At 37.5% G+C, this 18623-nt stretch overlaps 1 protein-coding gene across 1 annotated transcript in view; it reads right to left on the bottom strand.

The window, feature by feature from the left end:
• Positions 1-317: 317 nt before the first annotated feature.
• Positions 318-18623, bottom strand: part of NDUFAF2 (NADH:ubiquinone oxidoreductase complex assembly factor 2) — a 217782-nt gene continuing 199476 nt past the window's right edge. The window contains exon 4 of the mRNA XM_017499182.2: positions 318-641. Coding sequence (XP_017354671.1) covers positions 390-641 — 252 coding nt within the window. The 3' untranslated portion in view covers positions 318-389. The remainder of the gene's footprint in view (positions 642-18623) is intronic.

Raw genomic sequence — 18623 nt, 5'->3', positions numbered from 1 at the left:
GCTGGGAAAGTTCACTGTTTTACCCTCATTATTTCTACCAAGCTATATCTATGAGTGGTTCCCAAATGATCATAAAGATCCAAAGTGTACTGAGGATTCACGGCTACAGGATCCTTCTCAAGGGAGTAATCCTAGGAGGGAAAAACAAATCTAAGCAAATTCATAAATAACAATGACTTAGTCAAATGAAGGAATTAGGTCTAAAAGAAGTTAGATTTCTATAGTACATACTCTCACACTTCTTGTGCATACACTAAAAATGAACTCTTAAGATTAATGGAATAGGAAACTTTGTACATTCAGAAAATACAAGGCAATTCAATTTTGATTTCTTTTATTTGTTAAAATAGTCACACTCATATACATGAAAAGATTTGACCATGATGCATTCATTGACTGGGGCTCTTGCCATCTTGTGGCATCCAAGATCCTGGCTGATAGGTTTTACCAGTGCTGCTGGGAGCCACTGAGGGTTCTTCCTTTCCAAAGTATGGAGCAGAGGCATGCCCTTTAATTTGAGTGTCAACTGGTGGAGTCAAGAGTTCTTCATTGGTCTCTTTACTAAGGAGTTTTTCTTTTCCATAAAACTCTTCACTTTTTATTTTGATTTCTTTTCTGTATTTTTCATTCTTTAGTATTTCCTGCATGTATATATAAATGGAAGAAATTATCAAATTTCTAGTTAAAAAAATAAAAAAAATAAAAAATAGTTTTTATGAAAATGGCCAATAAAAATAAAATACATATTATATACATATACATACTTTGCATTTAAATAAACAGATATGTATATAAGTTTGAAAAAGCTGTATGATTACATACTTATTGTTACATAAACAGTTCTGTCCTGATTTTATGCTATAATAGACATGAAACACCACATAGTAGAAATATTTGCTACCCAAAAAATGAAGCAAACAAATGTGAAATACTACACGAGAGCCTAAGAGACACTGAAAAATTTCCTAAGCCTAACACTGATTTCTTTCTTAAAACTCATCAGTGACTATACTTTTCCACTGGCGAGAAAGAAGTGCTCTGACTACCCCATGAGTAGTTTAATCACCACAGTAACTGAGCTTCTGGGCAGCTGCTACAGTGAGGGTGAGAGGAGAGAAATCAGGTTTTCCTTTTCCTATAGCCTCTAGAATTCTTATGTAAGGTGACAATATATCACAAAGGAAATCCCTCCATATCATACTGGAAATAGTGAAAGTAGAAAAAATTCAAGTTCCTGTGTCTTAATAGAAGCTCGTTCTTTGGAGTAGAATGAAAGGTTCAGGACCAGGTTAAACTTGCACTAGTAATCTACCTCAACTAGCAAGAGGATACTCAGAAATTGGTATAGAGCTTGCTTGGATTTTTGTTTAATAGACCAGTCACATCACCTACTTTATTTACATCACCTCTATAGTTGCAGTCTTAGAGCTGGTAAATGCATGTCCTTTTTGAAGAAAAGAAAATGCAGGGCAAAGATCTGTTCTCATTTCTCCTGCCTTCACATAATTTCTCTTTATTCAACATTACTCTTCTAAGACTTTCTTATAATCGCTATTGAGGCAAAGGAAAAGCCAATCTGAATATATTAATTATTTTTACATATGAAGATGGATTAAAGATTTCAGAGCTGAAATATATAGAGACTAAAATGTTTTCTAAAAAAGAATTTCCTTTTGTTTTTCTGAAAAAATATAACTGTTACCAGGCAAAATTAAAGAGAACATAAATCATTTATGAAAACAAATACAGTCTTGTAAATATTTAGAATTGAAGGGCCAGGTGCTGTGGCTCATGCCTGTAATCCTAGCATTTTGGGAGGCTGAGGTGGGTGGATCACTTGAGGCTAGGAGTTGGACACCAGGCTGGCCAACATGGCAAAACCCTGTCTCTACTAAAAATACAAAAATTAGCTGGGCATTATTGTGTATACCTGCAGTCCCAGCTACTCAGGAGGCTGAGGTAGGAGAATCACTTGAACCTGGGAGGTGGAGGCTGCAGTGAGCTGAGTTTGTGCCACAGCACTTAAGCCTGGATGACAGAGCAAGACTCCATCTCAAAACAAACAAATAATAACAACAACAACGAAACTATTTGGGATTGATAAGAAAGTGGTCAGGTGGAGAAAACAGGATAGGAATTGTAGACCTTGAAGACTCTTAAGGAAGTCTATTTTCAGGCCTGGCGCAGTGGCTCACACCTGTAATCCCAGCACTTTGGGAGGCCGAGGCGGGCGGATCACGAGTTCAAGAGATCGAGACCATCCTGGCCAACACAGTGAAACCCTGTCTTTACTAAAATATAAAAATTAGCTGGGCATGGTGGCACACATCTGTAGTCCCAGCTACTCGGGAGGCTGAGGCAGCAGAATTGCTTGAACCCAGGAGTCAGAGGTTGCAGTGGGCTGAGATCACACCACTGCACCCCAGCCTGGTGCCTGGTGACAGAGCGAGACTCTGCCTCAAAAAAAAAAAAAAAGAAGTCTATTTTCAAGTATAAATTACCATAGAGCAAGTATTTTCCCTTACAATTCCTTGGAACAATATCACCTTATATTTCCATATATTTATCTAATAACAGTATGTTTCAGTGTTTGTATAAGGATAAAGCAGGAATGAGGGTCTTTCTTCACATAAATATTTATATTTTAAAAACAGATATTCATTATTTCACTTATTTATGTTGCTGCCAATAAATATTTTTCTTCAACATTTAAAAAAAGATGGCTGAATGGTATTTTATCACTAGTATTGTACCATGATTTACTTAACAACTCCCCTACTGATGCTTCAATATTTCACTTCTTCATTAAAAAAATAATGTGATGATCATCCACATGGGTAATTCTTTGACTCAGACAGGGTTCCAATCCCAAATCTACCATTTACTAGCTGTGTGACACCAAGAAAGCTACTTAACTTTTTTAGTCTCAGTTTCTTTATCTGAAAATGGGGCTTAGATGCATAACAGTATTGTTTCTTAAGATAGCTATGTATTACAAGGTGAGTAAGCTTTTATAAAACAATGCCAAATGGGCCGGTGTGGTGGCTCACATCTGTAATCCCAGCACTTTGGGAGGTGGAGAGATCGCTTGAGGTCAGGAGTCCAACACCAGCCTGACCAACAAGGCCAAACCCTGTCTCTACTAAAAATACACAAATTAGCCAGGTGTGGTGGTGCACTCTGTAATCCCAGCTACTCTGGAGGCTACAGCATGAGAATAGCTTGAATCCAAGAGGTGGAGGTTGCAGTGAGCCAAGATCATGCCACTGTACTCCAATCTGGGTGACAGAGCAAGACTCTGTCTAGAAAAAATTAAATGAATAAACAAACAATACCAAATGGAAGTATCTTCCTTTTGTTCCCCTTAAGTAACCTCTAGAGTTCCCTTAAAGATTGAAAAGTTTATGCAGATTACAGATTTTTCCATATTCTACTGTAAGCCAAACATTATTGATTTAAAAGTTGAATCTTGTTTATATGTGACTATGTAAGTATAAATATTTATACCTCAAGTAACTCATATGTATACCCTTCATAGTGTTATTCTCTGAACGTTTCTCAATAGTGGCACAGAATTTGGGCTCTGAAGCCAGACCACTGAATACAAATCCCACTTCTTCCATTTACCAGGTGTGCAACCCTGTGAATATTACTTAACTTCCCTGTGTCTCACTTCCGTGTTGTGTGAAATGGAGATAACGTGTTTTCTTCAATGGGTTGTTGTAAAGATTGGGGACGAACTGGCTACTGGGCAGTAATAGTAAAATAGAGGAAGGTACAAATAGATTTTTAAAAAGTAACTATCTCATTTTATTAAAAAATAAACATACCAAACTTGTACCTATCTCTCTTTGATATGGGTAGAGGTGTTACTAAGTAAGAGGTAATCTACTAGTTTCAGACAAAAGATGGAATAACTGGTACCAGACTAGTCCTCCTGCCATGACACAACTAGAAAACCGGACGAAAATACATTTTTCAGATACTGGACAACAGGCAGCACAGTAGTGTGATCCCCGAAGGGCATCAATGAGAAACAAATGAGATAAGCCCTGTATCATCCCAGCTTTCTGGCTGGAGGCACATTACTGGCTGCAACACAGGGTGGGGGAACCCAAGCAGAGGATGGTGGTTTAGGGAGAGATAGAGATAGTTGTTTAGTGAGTCTGAGAAAGCTAGAATATGCTGGGATATGTTAGGCAGAGTACCAGGATACACAGAGTAAGTTTTAGAAACTTGCATAGGAATCCACTTGAGTGTTCAGCTGAAAATTAGGCTGTCCATGTGCAGGGTGAAACTTCACAAAGCCAGGAAGGACAATTTTTCGCTAAAGAATACTGGGGAACTGTAGGCTGAAAATTACTAGAGTTTGCACTGGACTAGGAAAAAATCAAGTTCTAACCAGCCAGGGAGAGTTCACTGAACACCTGAGGCATTGTAAAGACCTCAGAAGGGTCACTCAGGTGTAGGGCTAAACTAGCTTGGGAGTACAGCCTATTTAAGACCTGTGCTGTACAATACAGTAGGCACTAGCCACATACCACTTAAATTAAATGAAAAATTCAGTTACTGAATTATACTAGCCACATTTCAAGTATTTCATAGCCAAATATGGCTAGTGGCCATTATATTGGAAAGCACAGTCATCAAACATTTCCATCATTGCAACAACTGGAATTGGACTCTACTGCTCTAGAGCTACCCTAACAAAACTTAAAAATAAGATTCTAGCCAGGCATGGTGGCTCACGCCTGTAATCCCAGAATGTTGGGAGGCTGAGGTGGGTGGATTCTTTTGAGTCCAGGAGTTCAAGATCAGCCTGGGTAACATGATGAAATCCTGCTGCTACAAAAAAATACGAAAAAGTAGACAGGCCTCGTGACATGCAGCTGTGGTCCCAGTTACTTGGGAGGCTGAGGTGGGAGGATCACTTGAGACTGGGAAGTAAAGGTGCAGCGAGCTGCAGCTCACCATTACACTCCAGCCTGGGTGACAGAGTGAGACCCTGTATCAACAACAACAACAACAGCAAAAGCTTCCAAAAAGTGTGGGCTGATTCACATGTCAATTAATGGCCCTTCAGAACAAAACTCAGTATTTTCTAAAGGCAGACAACAAAATTGAGATACTATTCATAATATTTCAATGTTCATCATGTAATCAAGAGGTAAAGAGGAAAGTATGACCCAAAACCAGTCAATAGAAGTAGACCTAGACATGATAGAAATGGTGAAATCAACAGACAAGGACTTTATCACAGTTACTATAAAAATGTCTAAAGATTAAAAAAAAAATCAACATAAGGAAAGAAATGGGAGCTGTAATAAAGAACCAAATATAACATCGACACGAAAAACAACCTATGAGTGCTTAATGGTAGATTAGATACTGTAGAAGAACGGTGAATCTGAATATAAGACAATGGAAAATACATAAACTGAAGCAAGAGAGAGTTTTTAAAAAGGCTAAAAAATGAACAGAGTCTCAGTGAGCTACTGGACAATACTATGCAGTCTGACATACATGTAGTCACAGAAGGAGAAGAGAAAATAATGACTAAAATATTCCAAAGAGATAAAAACATAAATTCACTGATTTAAGAAGCTCAACAACCTCAGGCAGGATAATCACAAAACCAAAGCACATCTAAATCAAATTGCTAAAAACTAATGATAAAATCTTAAAAATAGACATAGGAAAAAAGACACTTATACAAAGATAAAGGTAAGAAATAACATTGAGTTCTCATCAGAAACAACGTACAATTCTCTATCCAGCAAAAATATCTTAAAAAGGAAGATATTATAAGAACATTTTCAGAGAAAAGCTGAATTTGTCACAAGTAAACCTGTACTACAAGAAATATTAAAGGAAATACTTCAGCTGAAGGAAAATGATACAAGATGGAAACCTTGTAGAATAAATAGCACTGAAAATGATCAGAATGAAGGACTTCATTGCAGAGAAAAACACAAGAGTTTTGGACACTCTGCTCGGTGCTAGATGTCCTGAAACTCTATGTCCACCCAATCTAAGCTCCCTGAGCACATGAGGAGCATTGTTACACTGTCCATTGAAACTGCCAATATCAATTTTGAGGCCAGTCATTACTACGCTGCCAAGAAAACTTCTCAAGGATTGTAAACCTGGTTCAGGAGATGCACAGCCTGAAAGGCAAGGGGGCTGTTGTTACCATGTGCAGCCCTCAAATTAACAACACTCTGCCTCATTACCTCCTTATTCCCATCAACAAAAAGTCTCTGCTCACCAAAGCTTTCATATTTTACATCATTGTCCTGGCTCCCATGGCTAGGGATATAGAGCAGTATATCAACAATGGCCTTCTTGTCCATCTGAAGCAGAACTTCATGAAGTTGACAAATGAGGCATGATAAGGTCAACCCCTTCTAAGAGGGTCATATAAAGAGTCTCCTGGAGTAAAATATTGAAGAATATCATTCTCCAACAATCTCAGGGAAGAAAAGAAAGAAACCATACTGACAGAAAAAAAAAAGGCATATGCTGTATCAAAATCTGTGTGTCAAAACTTTCCTTAAATGTATGTATTATAAATAACCAATGTTCTGTGACAATCTCTCTCTTTTCAGGGGGTGTTCTGCTGGAACAAATTAGATTAGGCTTGAGTTGTTTATGAAGCCTTAATATTGGGAAAACAAATTATCAATTGTGAAAAGTATTACAGGGTAAGTATCCCTTATCTGGAATGCTTGGGAACAGAAGTATTTGGGATTTTGAATTTTTTGGATCTTGAAAGATTTGCTTTTTACTACTTACCAGTTAAGTATCCCCAAATCTTTTGAGTGCCATAATAGTGCTCAAAAAGTTTTGGATTTTGGAGCATTTTGGATTTCAAATTTGAGCTGCTCAATTTGCATGTATTAAATGTTTGAATTTATATATTTTTCTGGTCAAAATTCAATATAAATTAACATTGTGAAGGATTAAAAAAGAGAAAAAGAGAAAGCTCTAAATGCCTTTAACAAGCTCATCATTGTTTTTGTAATGTAGTTAATGGTTATTTACAGTGTACTATTCATTTATTCAGTGATGTGAGCTTAAGCCCTCAGAAGGTTGTAGCTCAAGTCCTTTCCAATGCTGTTACTTTATTAAGAGCCCTGCTTAAGAGCCCTTTTGGTGACTACATTATTATTTTTTATTATACTTTAAGTTCTGGGGTACATGTGCAGATTGTGCAGGTTTGTTACATAGGTATACACGTGCCATAGGGGTTTGCTGCATCCATCCCCCTCCCCCTCCCCCCATCTACATTAGTTATTTCTCCTGTTATCCCTCCCCAATTGCCCCACCCCCTGCTATCCCTCCCTTAGCCCCCCAAGTGACTATATCATTGTTGCATTCAATGTTGCTACTTGCTCTGTATAGTAATGACAAAAGAGATTTAAAGTTTGTTTTTTAAAAAAACAAACCTTAAATATGCAATTTACCAACATGCTGACTTATAGCTCACTCATAGACATTAGGCATGACATAATCAGTAGTTACCCCACTCCAATCATATAGTCCCTCATGTGAAATCCTACTAATCATGAACCTTCCATAAAGGCAGGAAATTCAGCTCTAATATATATTTATCACTGTGGAAGATATTAGATAACAGAAGTGGGTATTTGAACCATAAAGAGGAGGTAAGGTAAAACAAATGGCAGAAAAATACTAGCGGTCTCTCCAATGATATGTAGGGAGAGATAAAGAAAACTAATGCTATGTAAACCTGGGCTTTGGAAATGCACTCTGATATCTGAAGGAAGGCTAAGAGCTGATGACCAGTGCTCTGTGATCAAGTTATCATAACTGGAAGATAAGTTTAGATTACTTAATGAGTATTGGGGAAAGGGAAGGGCTGAGAGATATCTGAATGGGTTCAAAAGTTACTCAAAGAGTTTTCAACCTCAGGTATCCGTCATTCTGCTTCTCTGGGGCCACACTCAAACCAGAGGTGTGGGAGTGAACATTTTTCAGTCTATACTATTAAATGGAATAAAATATTTGGATGCAGATTTAAGTATATACAAAAACTTTTTAAGGAATATTATCTGTTATTATATATATACCTAATGAACAAGAGAACCTAAACAAAAATTATAAATTACCCATTTTTACTAATTTAAGATATGTAAATGTCACTAGTTTTTTTTTATGTTGTGTGATGTGTGTATAAATAAAAATGAATAATTGTTTTCAAAACATCATTCAAGATTTCAATCCCTTAGCCTAATTTTTCTCCTTAAAAGGCTCAAACCTAGTCAACTGAGAATTCTTCTATGAAGGAGTATTTCAGTAATACTTTATATGCACATATATATGATGCTGATGGTGTGATATTCATGGTAAGCATAAAATTCCATAATAATATACTTCAAAATTATTTGAATAATTTTTATATTGATAGACATGGAAATGGAATAGAGTTAATGCTCAGCCCTTTATTAGGGAATTAGAAATTTGCTTTAAAAATGTCATGAATCCAGGTAGAAAAAAGGCAGGTTTGATCACTCACACACACACATATACATGCACATGCACACATACACACAAACAATATGCCATTTCTTCTTTAATGTTCTGGCTCCATGTTCCTCTAAAGTTTAGCATTTATAAATGGTCTCCATTTAGCTTCAAGTACTTGTGAATTCCAAGTATATCATATATAACTATGTTCAAAACACACGCCAAGACAAAATCTAAATATAGTTTAAAATAAATTCAACAGTGCTTCATTGTTAGAAAGTTTACTATATTCAAGAGCAAGTTAAAACTCAGGAGTCAGTCTTATGGCCATGTCACTGGGTTCTTTTTCAGTTTTCTGTGGGAACAAAACCAGGTCTCATTTATAAAGTTCAAGTTATATTACATATAAAAAGCGAGAACCTGGATTTATAAAAGTTATAATTTAACATTAAAAATTAGCAGTACATTCGTGACAAAAGCTTAATGTGCATATATTTTTAATATTTACTGGAGTTAGACATACTTTTCAAAGTACACATAAGATAAGGATATAAAAAATATTTAAATTACTAAATATTCCTAAATGCATACATTTTTTACTGGTTACCAGACATAAATTTGATCTTGACCGCCCTACTAATTTCTTTCCATAATTTAAATTATATATACTAGTGAATAATTTTTATTTTAATAAATATTTAAAAATTTAAAGTATGAGGACATTGCCTTTGAGTAAATTAAAACGTTTTTCATAGAATACAAAAACATAGATTATAAGTGAAATTTGGCATGAAGTATGTTTCAGGACCCCATACCAGTAACATTTGTTTACTATTAGATGGTCACACTCAGAAGGTAGCCTCCCAGAATATACCTGACAGCCCCCCCATCCTCAACATAATTATAAAATTACAATGGCAATTTGGTGTTTCAAAATGTTCAGAGCTGAATATTCTTTTACAGTGTCAATTTTGTAGCGTGCTGAGAAACAATTCAGGCCTAGCAAATGCTATAGCGATGTCTCAGCTTGAATATATTGCCAAGTTGTTTAATTAAACTACATTTTCTAGTTCTACAAGTTGAACTGCCAAGATGAAATAAGTTATTAGATCACCCTTTTTCATCTATGAAAGAAGGAAGAAAAAAGAAAGAGGTGCATAGATCACCAAAAGGTATTCTGCATTCAGGCCCAAGAAAACACCTGCTAGATTAGCAATCAAAAATAAATTTAATCTTGCCTGGATGGGAGTAGAAACCAAAAGAGGAAATAAGTGACAGAGCTTAGGTTAGTATGAGAGTACTGGGTTGCTAAGAAATCTATTAGAATAAAAACAACAGCCAAGCGAGTTATGCTTTAGCAGAAGCTGCTCCTGCTATGTGTTCTTGCCAATCACTAGTATGCTTCTGCCAAATCAATGTCACATTTAATTTATTCACATTCAAATCTATTGCAAACATCCTTTGATCAATTACAATAATGAGAATGTACACTGAGTTTTGTTGTTTTGACATGCTTTCTTGAACCTTCCTCATGCATTTTTAAAAACATTTCTAATTGCAAGAAGGCTATCTCAATGATTCCTGTTATTTGAGAGGACAATTGTTTGGTTTGTTTATATTATTTGCTGGCTAGGAATTTCTGGCATTGAGTTTTCTTTCTTTGAACTTGAGCCAGATTAATTATTAAATCTCAAAATGTCACTAAAATGAACTAATCACAAAGCACAAGTCATTAATAGTTTTGCAGGTGGTATTTCCTTTAAGAAAATAAATGAACGTCCATATATATATGTAAAAAGGGCCTCTGAGCATAAAGACACAATTATTTAATTGAAAAAGAAATTTAGCAGTTAAACATTAATAAAAAATAATTAGAGTCACTTAATGTTAGTCCTATTTAATTGAACTACTCTGGTGGAAGAAAAAGAAAACCTTGCTCCCTTGTGTGGGAAGAGGAAAGACCATAATCCTGGGGAGAAAAAGCAATGTCAGGTCCCCATGGCTTTCCAGGCTTGGCCTCAGAGAGAGAGAAAGAAATGGCAGAAAGGCAAGAGCCCCGGAGGAAAGAAAAGGCTCCATCTGTGAATGATTGCTAACATTCATTGAGCTATTATGTGCCAGCTGCTGTAGGGGGAAAAGAATTCTTCTGGCCTAGGTTGAGAGAGGGAAGAGCTGAACGAGAAGTAAGACATAAAGAAGTTGTAATATAGGCTATATAGAGCCTGCCTTAGAGAATAAAAAATGTGGTCAGAGGCAGCACCCTCCAGGACTTGTTGCAGGGGACAATAGGAGCTGTGGCCCTGAAAGATATACTTACTCATTCATGTGTTTTTCATTCGTTCATGCATTTAATATATACTGAGCACTTACATTTTAAGGGCCTAGGGATGCCGAGACCAAAACTTAGCTCCTATTCTCATGAAGCATCTTTGGGGAACAAAAAGGCTGGGCAAAGGAGGTACCCTGCTGTAAGGCAGACTTCTGCAAGAGTCAAGATAGGGTAGAGCTGGGTAAGCTCCAATGGCCAATTATGTGGCTAATGCTTATGGGTCCTTTCCTACTTTCCTATTCACTAACTAATTGGCTCATGCATATGTTAACTGAGAGCCCACTAAGTGCCAAGGATTGAGTTAAAAGACACAACTTTTACCCTGTGCTCAAAGAACTCACAATCTAAGGAAGAGAAATAGGTTTTAAAAAATTAAATTATAATATGATAAATTCTGCAATCATATAAAGCAAAGAATGTTATGAGAATGCAGAAGAGCTGGTATCCCAATTATTATCCACAGAATATGGACTGGAAGGTTAGAGAAGGTGATATTTCAGTCTTAATCAATCAGAATCAACCAGAGAACTGAGAAGAGGGGGCATTCTAGGAAAAGGTAAGCATGCGTTCAGAAGTATGAAGGAGTAAAGCAGCAAAGCAAATTCAGGACACTCTGAGTGGTTCATATGGTATATAGAGGTTAGAACATGCTGAATCTTGTAACGCAGTGTTAGGATATTTAGGTGTCACCCTGAAAGTGATGGTGAACCATTTTGGGCTTTGAGCAAGGGCAAGATTTCCAGATAAAACACAGGATGCTCAGTTAAATTTGAATTTCATATAAACATCAAATAATTTTTAGTATTTATGTCTTAAAAATTGTATGGGACATACATGTAAAAATATTCCTTGTTCATCTGAAATTAAAATTTAACAAGGTACACTGTATTTTTATTTGGTAATTTGGCCGTCATAAGCAGGAGACATATATGTTTATCCCATATTTTTAAAAAGATGACTCTGGCAACTATAGAAATTAGATTGGAGGGATCCAAGACTGGAATAGAGAAATCGGATGGCATGCCACTGCAGAAATGCAAGTAAGAAAATCATTAGGGCAGGAACCAAGACAATGGTATTGAGACACAGAAGAAAAGACATTGTTAAGATGTTTGGTAGGAAAAAGGCCTTAGTCACCAATATGTGAAAGTAAAGGAGATAAGGACAATACCTGTTTCTAATGAGTGATGACAGTGACACTTTGCAAGCTGAGAACCTCTGGCTAGCAATGCCCTGCCCAGGCCTTGCTTGACCACGCTACGTGCTGTAGGAGACAGCCCACCTACTCGGCCCACCTAGTCCAAGTCTGGCTTACACACTGGTTCCCAAGTTCTTGTCCTGCACCTTAGAAGAATGAGGATGCGCCGATATTCAAAGACTAAACAAGGCAGGGAGTTTTACTGAGTGATGAAACAGCTTCAGTGGAGAGGGAATGGGAGGGGGGATCCCCCTACCTGAAAGTGGGAAACTACTCCTAATACGGCTGAGTCGGGGGCTTTTTATGGGCTCGGAATGGGAAAGGGACAGGCTATAAAGAGTACTGGAAAAGACAACATTCAATTGTCAAAAGGCATTATTCAGAAAGAATTAATCAGGAAAGGGCCGGCAAACAGGAACAGAAGTACTCACTGTGAGTTGCAGGTTTCATCTGGGACCAGTAGCCTGGTTTTTCAGCCTTCAGGCTGTTTTTGGCTTGAAGGTGGGGTTTCACCAAGGACCCGCCCCATCGGCCTAGGCATTTGGCTACCTCTTCTCACTATCAACATATGCCATTAACCATGGTAGGAAACATAGAAAAAGAGTTCTGCTTTAAACATACCAAATTTAAGTTGTAGGTAAAATATCCAAATATCTTTTAATCAAACTGTTAGCTCCTTCTTGGCCAAGCTTCAGAACACTGAAATGCTTTAAGGACTCAATTCTAGGCCCTCTTTTTGACTATACAGATGGTCCCTGACTTACGATGATTCACCTTATGATAGCGCAAAAGTGACACACATTCAGCTGAAACTGTGTTTTCAAATTCTGAATCCTGATCTCTTCCCAGGCTAGTGATATATCATACAATACTTTCTAGTCATGCTAGGTGGTAGCATTGATCGGCAGCTCCCAGTCATCAATTTGATCACAAGGGTAGACAACCCACACTCTACAGTGTACTGTGTTACCAGATGATTTTGCCTACTTAAACTTTGCATGTTTAAGGTCGACTAGGCTAAGCTATGATACTTGGTAAGTTAGATGTATTAAATGCATTTTTGACTTAACAATGGGTTTATGGGGATATAACCTCGGTAAGTTAAGGAGTAACAGTACTCTCTCTCGAGGTAATCATTTCTTATCCCAAGTTTAAATACTGTCTACATATGCTGAAGAAGCTCAAATTCATTTCAGGCCTGACTACCCCTCAAGTTCCAGAATGATATATCCAACTATCTGATTAGACGTGGATGTCTAACAAACATGTTAAATATGTCCAAAGATCCCTTAGGCTCAGAGGACTAATTTAAGGTCATACAATTAGACTACACTTGAAACAGGTATCTGCCTCCACTATATTCTCCTATTGTTCATTACTCTTTGCACAGTTCTCAGCAATCCACACACATGGCTTCGCATACAGGTATCCTGCTGCCTGACTACAGTGTTTCCCTGACCCCTAGAAACTTTGTCTTGTTTCAACAGGGCCTGATCTCCCTTTCCTCACATGCTAAGATACAATCAACCTCCAAGGCAACACCCTACTTCATGAACATAGAGAGGGCCTTCCGGTTAACTGGAAGATCTAAAAGTTAATTACTATACTCTCAAAGTAGTCTCTGTGACATACCAAATGCACACCAGTGGGCAGGATCTGGGGAGGAGGAGGCTGTTACTGGGATGTCCTCATGGTGGGAAGAAGCACTTTAGCCAGCAGCAGCTAAATCAGCTTTCCTTACACAATTGTGTACATTTACTAAAACGAATTCCTATTTTCCTTTACCTCCTACATTTACCTTCCACTAAATTTTATCAATTCCTCCTTCAAAATGTATCTTGAATTATGCATTTCTATCTCTATTGCCAATAGCATTTCTTGCTTGGACTATTATTGCCTCCTAAGAGGTCTCCTTGGTCCTCTATGATCTAATATTCACATAGCAATCAGAGTGACCTTTCATGCCACTTCTCGCTAACAACCCATTCATGGGTCCTTGGAACAAAATCCAAACTTGCCTGTTGCAAACATGGAGATATTCTGATAAGTCCTTCTTCAAGGAAGAACTTGCTTGCCAGCGGCAGTGAATGCTGTAGGCAGACAGCCTGCAGCTGTCAACAGTTTTAGTATGTGCCACAGCTTGTGGCCACCTTTTTCTTTCTTTCTCTTTCTTCTTCTTTTTTTTTTTTTTAGATGGAGTCTTGCACTGTCGCCCAGGCTGGAGTCTGGAGTGCAGTGGCATGATCTCGGCTCACTGAAACCTCTGTCTCCTGGGTTTAAGCCATCTTCTGTCTCAGACTCCTGAGTAGTTTGGATTATAGGCACCCGCCACCACACCCGGCTAATTTTTGTATTTTTAGTAGAGGCAGGGTTTCACCATGTTGGCCAGGCTGGTCTTGAACTCCTGATCTCAAGTGATCTGCCCACTTCGGCCTCCCGAAGTGCTGGAATTATAGGTGTGAGCCACTGCGCCTGGCCGCTAATAGCCACCTTTCTAGTAGTTTTCCAGGGCAGCACACATCCAGTAACTGAACAAGGCAGGCAGGGCCTAAAGGCCTGGCCATTTCAACCAGATGTACAAAGACTCTGATGGGCAATACTTGCTCCAGAGCTTCCCAATGATTTGGCTGAAGCTTTGTTGGGCCTACATCATGGTTTGACTTTATCCTCTGTCTACTCCTATTTTCTTCCTCTTCCTTTCATAAGTATGCCTAATAAATACCTTCTATTTCAATGTCTGCTTCTGAGAACCCAACTTTAACAAGGCCCCATATGACCCAATTGCTGCCTACCTCTCCAATCTCATTTCATGTCACTTTTCGCTTTGGTTATTATACTCCAGCCTCACTAGCTTCTTTGTTCTTTAAACACACTGCATTTCACTTGGCCCCTTTCAGCTCTCTGCCTGAAAGTCTTTTCCTTTCAACATGGCTAGCTAAATCTCATACTTCAGGGAAGATCAAGAACTTAAAGAGAACTTCCCCGGCTTATCTATCCAAAGTGATCTTTCCAACCAGACACAAAAACAATACCCAGTTTACTTTGTAGTGCTTATCATAATATCTCATAATCTTTATTATTTATGTATTTTTATTAATATGGCTTGACTAGAATATAAACTCTAGGGCCAGGAATACATACAGTTCACTGTTAACTTTCTCAGCATCAAGTTTAGCAAATTATTTAAGTGTTGAAAAACAATCTGTTGAATGACTAAATGACTCCATGGGTCCAGCTCAAGAGAGAGGACAGAGCTGGAAATCTGGAAGTATATGTGTTGTCTGAAGCCAAGCCAAGGATGAGATTGTCCAGAGAAATGGTAGAGAAGAAGAAGAGCCAAAGACCAAGGACAGATCCTTCATGCTGACCACCAAAATTTAAGAGGTAAAGGAAAAACAGGAACCAACAATGGGTTGAGAAATAATGGTCTAAAAAGTGAGGGGATAATAAAAACGGCATTGGTAAAAGTAGCAAATATTGATGCCTCACCCAAATTCTCTCAGCTTACTCTGTAGCTTTCTGAATAGCTTATTTAAATGAAGCTTGTTTCTTCAAACTTTTGCACTTCTTAGTCTGAGGACCAAATTCACCTCCCATAATGGGCAGGATGAAAATATCAGGGAGTTAACACTCCCCAGGAGCAAGCCTTACTGAGAAATTGGTGGATAAATACCCCAACTTCCTTGCTCTTCAATGGAACCACTCTGTGATGTGTTCCATAGTCTCTCAGAGGGCTCCCGGCAAAACTGAGCTCCAGTTTGCCCACAGTATTTAACCAGCTTATTAAGGCACCTTTTACTGACCTTCCTCCTTTCCCTTTCTTACTGTTTAATGATTTTAGAAATGACCTTGCAAATAAGCTACTTGTATCCACATTCTTGTCTCAGATCTTGGTTTGGAGGGAACACAAAATTAAGATAGTAAAGAAGCTACAAGGGGAAAAAAAATTTGAGGGAAGTGGTTAACTCTATGAAATGCAGGTGGGATAGAATTGAGACATATCCATCCAATGGACTTAGCATCAAAGTGGTATTGGGTGACTTTGAGAGAGAAGATTGAGGGAGGTGATGGAGGCAGATGCAGATTTACTGGAGGGAGAGGAAACACTTCCCAAATAGTCTTCCATAGGTCACACTAGCTTCCCAGGAAATTAAAAGGTGCTTGACATGCCAAAATTTGTATGGTCAAATAAAACTGGGAAACAGACTTTCCAGTTCAAGAGTCCCAAAATTTCCCCCTCTCCTTTTGAAAACCTACCCCTTAAATAAAAGAGATACCAAGATTAGAAAAACTCAAAGCCCTTTTTTGATAAACAGGGTGTTTATCTAAAATAGCAAATGACAACATAAAAAGATGAAAATAAATAGAATACCAAATAATTTAGCAGAGTACAAACAGGGATACTGGTGAGAAAAAAGCAATCCGCTCTACAGACCCTCAGAAAGGCTCAGAAAACAGAAATAACAGAAAGGGGGAATAAGGTATATAGAACCAAATGCTGGAAAATTATTTGAAATGCTGTATAAGAAGAAGTGATTCTCTTAGGATACCACATCTAGCCCAGCAGTTATTTTTCTATTTCTCCATTCCCATGGGAGACAATGTGTGTGTGTGTGTGTGTGTGTGTGTGTGTGTGTGTGTGTGTGTGTGTGTATGTACATATATATTCTCTGAAGAAACTGATAAAGACAGGCTTAGATGTAGGGACCAAGAAGAGGGCTAGGTTGAATTGCCACACTGTAAATGGGGATAGTGGAATGTAGCTAAGTAAAAATCTGCATTCCAAACAGCGAGCCCCTCAAGCTCCTGTATACACTTAGTTTGAGAAGGCTAGCAGCTAAAAATATACAACCCACTCCAATCCTACTGATTTATTGTAAAGGTCTGTAATTAATTCTGTAGCACTGCCCATGTGATTTTGGCTAATTGCAGCCTTGGTGGTATCATCTAACATGTTGCTTTACCCCTGTATTTCATGTAAACTGGCAATTATATCCAGAGCAGTGGTTCTCAAACTTCAGCATGCTTTAGAATCACCTGGAAGCTTGTTAAAACACAGATTGATGGGCTCTACCTCCAGAGTTTCTGATTCAATAAATGTGCACATCTAACAAGTTACTAGGTGATTTTGATGCTTCTGGCCCCAAGATCACACATGAGAACCACTAATCCATAGTTCACAAGGGTCAACAAACTATGGGCCAAATCCAGCCTATCTAAATAAAGTTTTACTATGACACAACTATGTTCGTTCATTTACATACTGTCTTTGTCCACTTTCGTGCTACACAGCAGAATTAAGTAGTTATGACAGAGATCACATGGCCTGCAAAAATAAAAATGTGAATGAATCCTTTTCCAAAAAAATTTGCTAGCCCTTGATCCAGAAGGTCGCTTAGATTATTTTGGCATGAAAATGTCACAAGTACATCACATCAGGAGAAACAAAGTCTGGTTGATCCAGACTCAGTGGCGGCTGCAGGCCAATCTTTTCATTATGAAGTACTGCACCGACATTGGTTTTAGTACCCACTCATGACCACTACTTCCTGTATTATTTCTTTAAGGGTAACAAACTGTAATTTTTCTAATCCTATTGTTCTTAAATTTATTAGCTGTTATTATATAAAGAAGAATTTCTCCTCATCAACGATTTGGTTATTGAAATAGTTTGTACAGGAAAAGCAGAATAAATGCTTGAAATTTCCCCCCTTGTCAATATCCAAAATAGTAAGTTCATACTCTAGAAACTTTCAAAGGTGGCCAATTAATATGTTTTGGTATCAAGAACTCATATTTATATATTTGAATGTTTCAATCCATTGCTTTGGTTAGTATTTCTATTTTTTATGCTCAAACTTGACCCATCTTTGGCTGGTGGGAGCCCCTTCCAGTTGGCTCCTGTATCCTTTTCACATAATTTTGTTGGTTTCTTTGCTCTCTGGTACAAAAAGATGTCCTAGACTCTCCTTGTACATTTTCTGCCTAAGACTTGAAGTCAGCGCTTTCTCTAAGGAGGCCTGGTTCCTTAGAGTAGAAAATGATAAAGTTCATAGTCTGAAATGAAATGTTAATTGCTACTGGACTATCATTGCTGTTAGGTCTTTCCAGTGGAAGAGCTAGGAAATAAGTTTTTATTCATTTTTAGAAAAAATATGTCAGTTCATAATGACATTTCCAATTCAAATTTAATATTGTAGGTTTTTATTTAACTTCTTTTCTTTTATGCTATAAGTTTTGGTTCCTGAAAACATTAACATATTTATTTTAAGTATGTGTGTAAAGATGCCAATATTACTGCTAACAAAATTATTAAATATATTTGAGGATTTCTTTGTATTCCTTTCTGTTTGTCCTTAGAATATACTCACTGAATTGGGAGTGACAGTAAGAAGAGTAAGACAAATATTTTTTAAAATTTAAAAAGAAGATAAAAAATGAATATGCTCACTGAAATATAATGTCTTAAAGTAATTTGAAATCATCTTTTTTCCCTGTGTGATTATGTTATCTACTTGATATACAAATAGGTTCATTTGTTTCAGGGATTTAAAAAAAATTGGGGTGGGAGGGAGATTAATGTTTTTTTTTTTTTTTTTTTTTTTT

The sequence above is a fragment of the Cebus imitator genome, unplaced genomic scaffold, assembly GCF_001604975.1.
Source record: "Cebus imitator isolate Cc_AM_T3 unplaced genomic scaffold, Cebus_imitator-1.0 Scaffold255, whole genome shotgun sequence".
Taxonomy (NCBI): domain Eukaryota; kingdom Metazoa; phylum Chordata; class Mammalia; order Primates; family Cebidae; genus Cebus; species Cebus imitator.
This window is presented reverse-complemented; position numbering and strand designations above follow the sequence as displayed.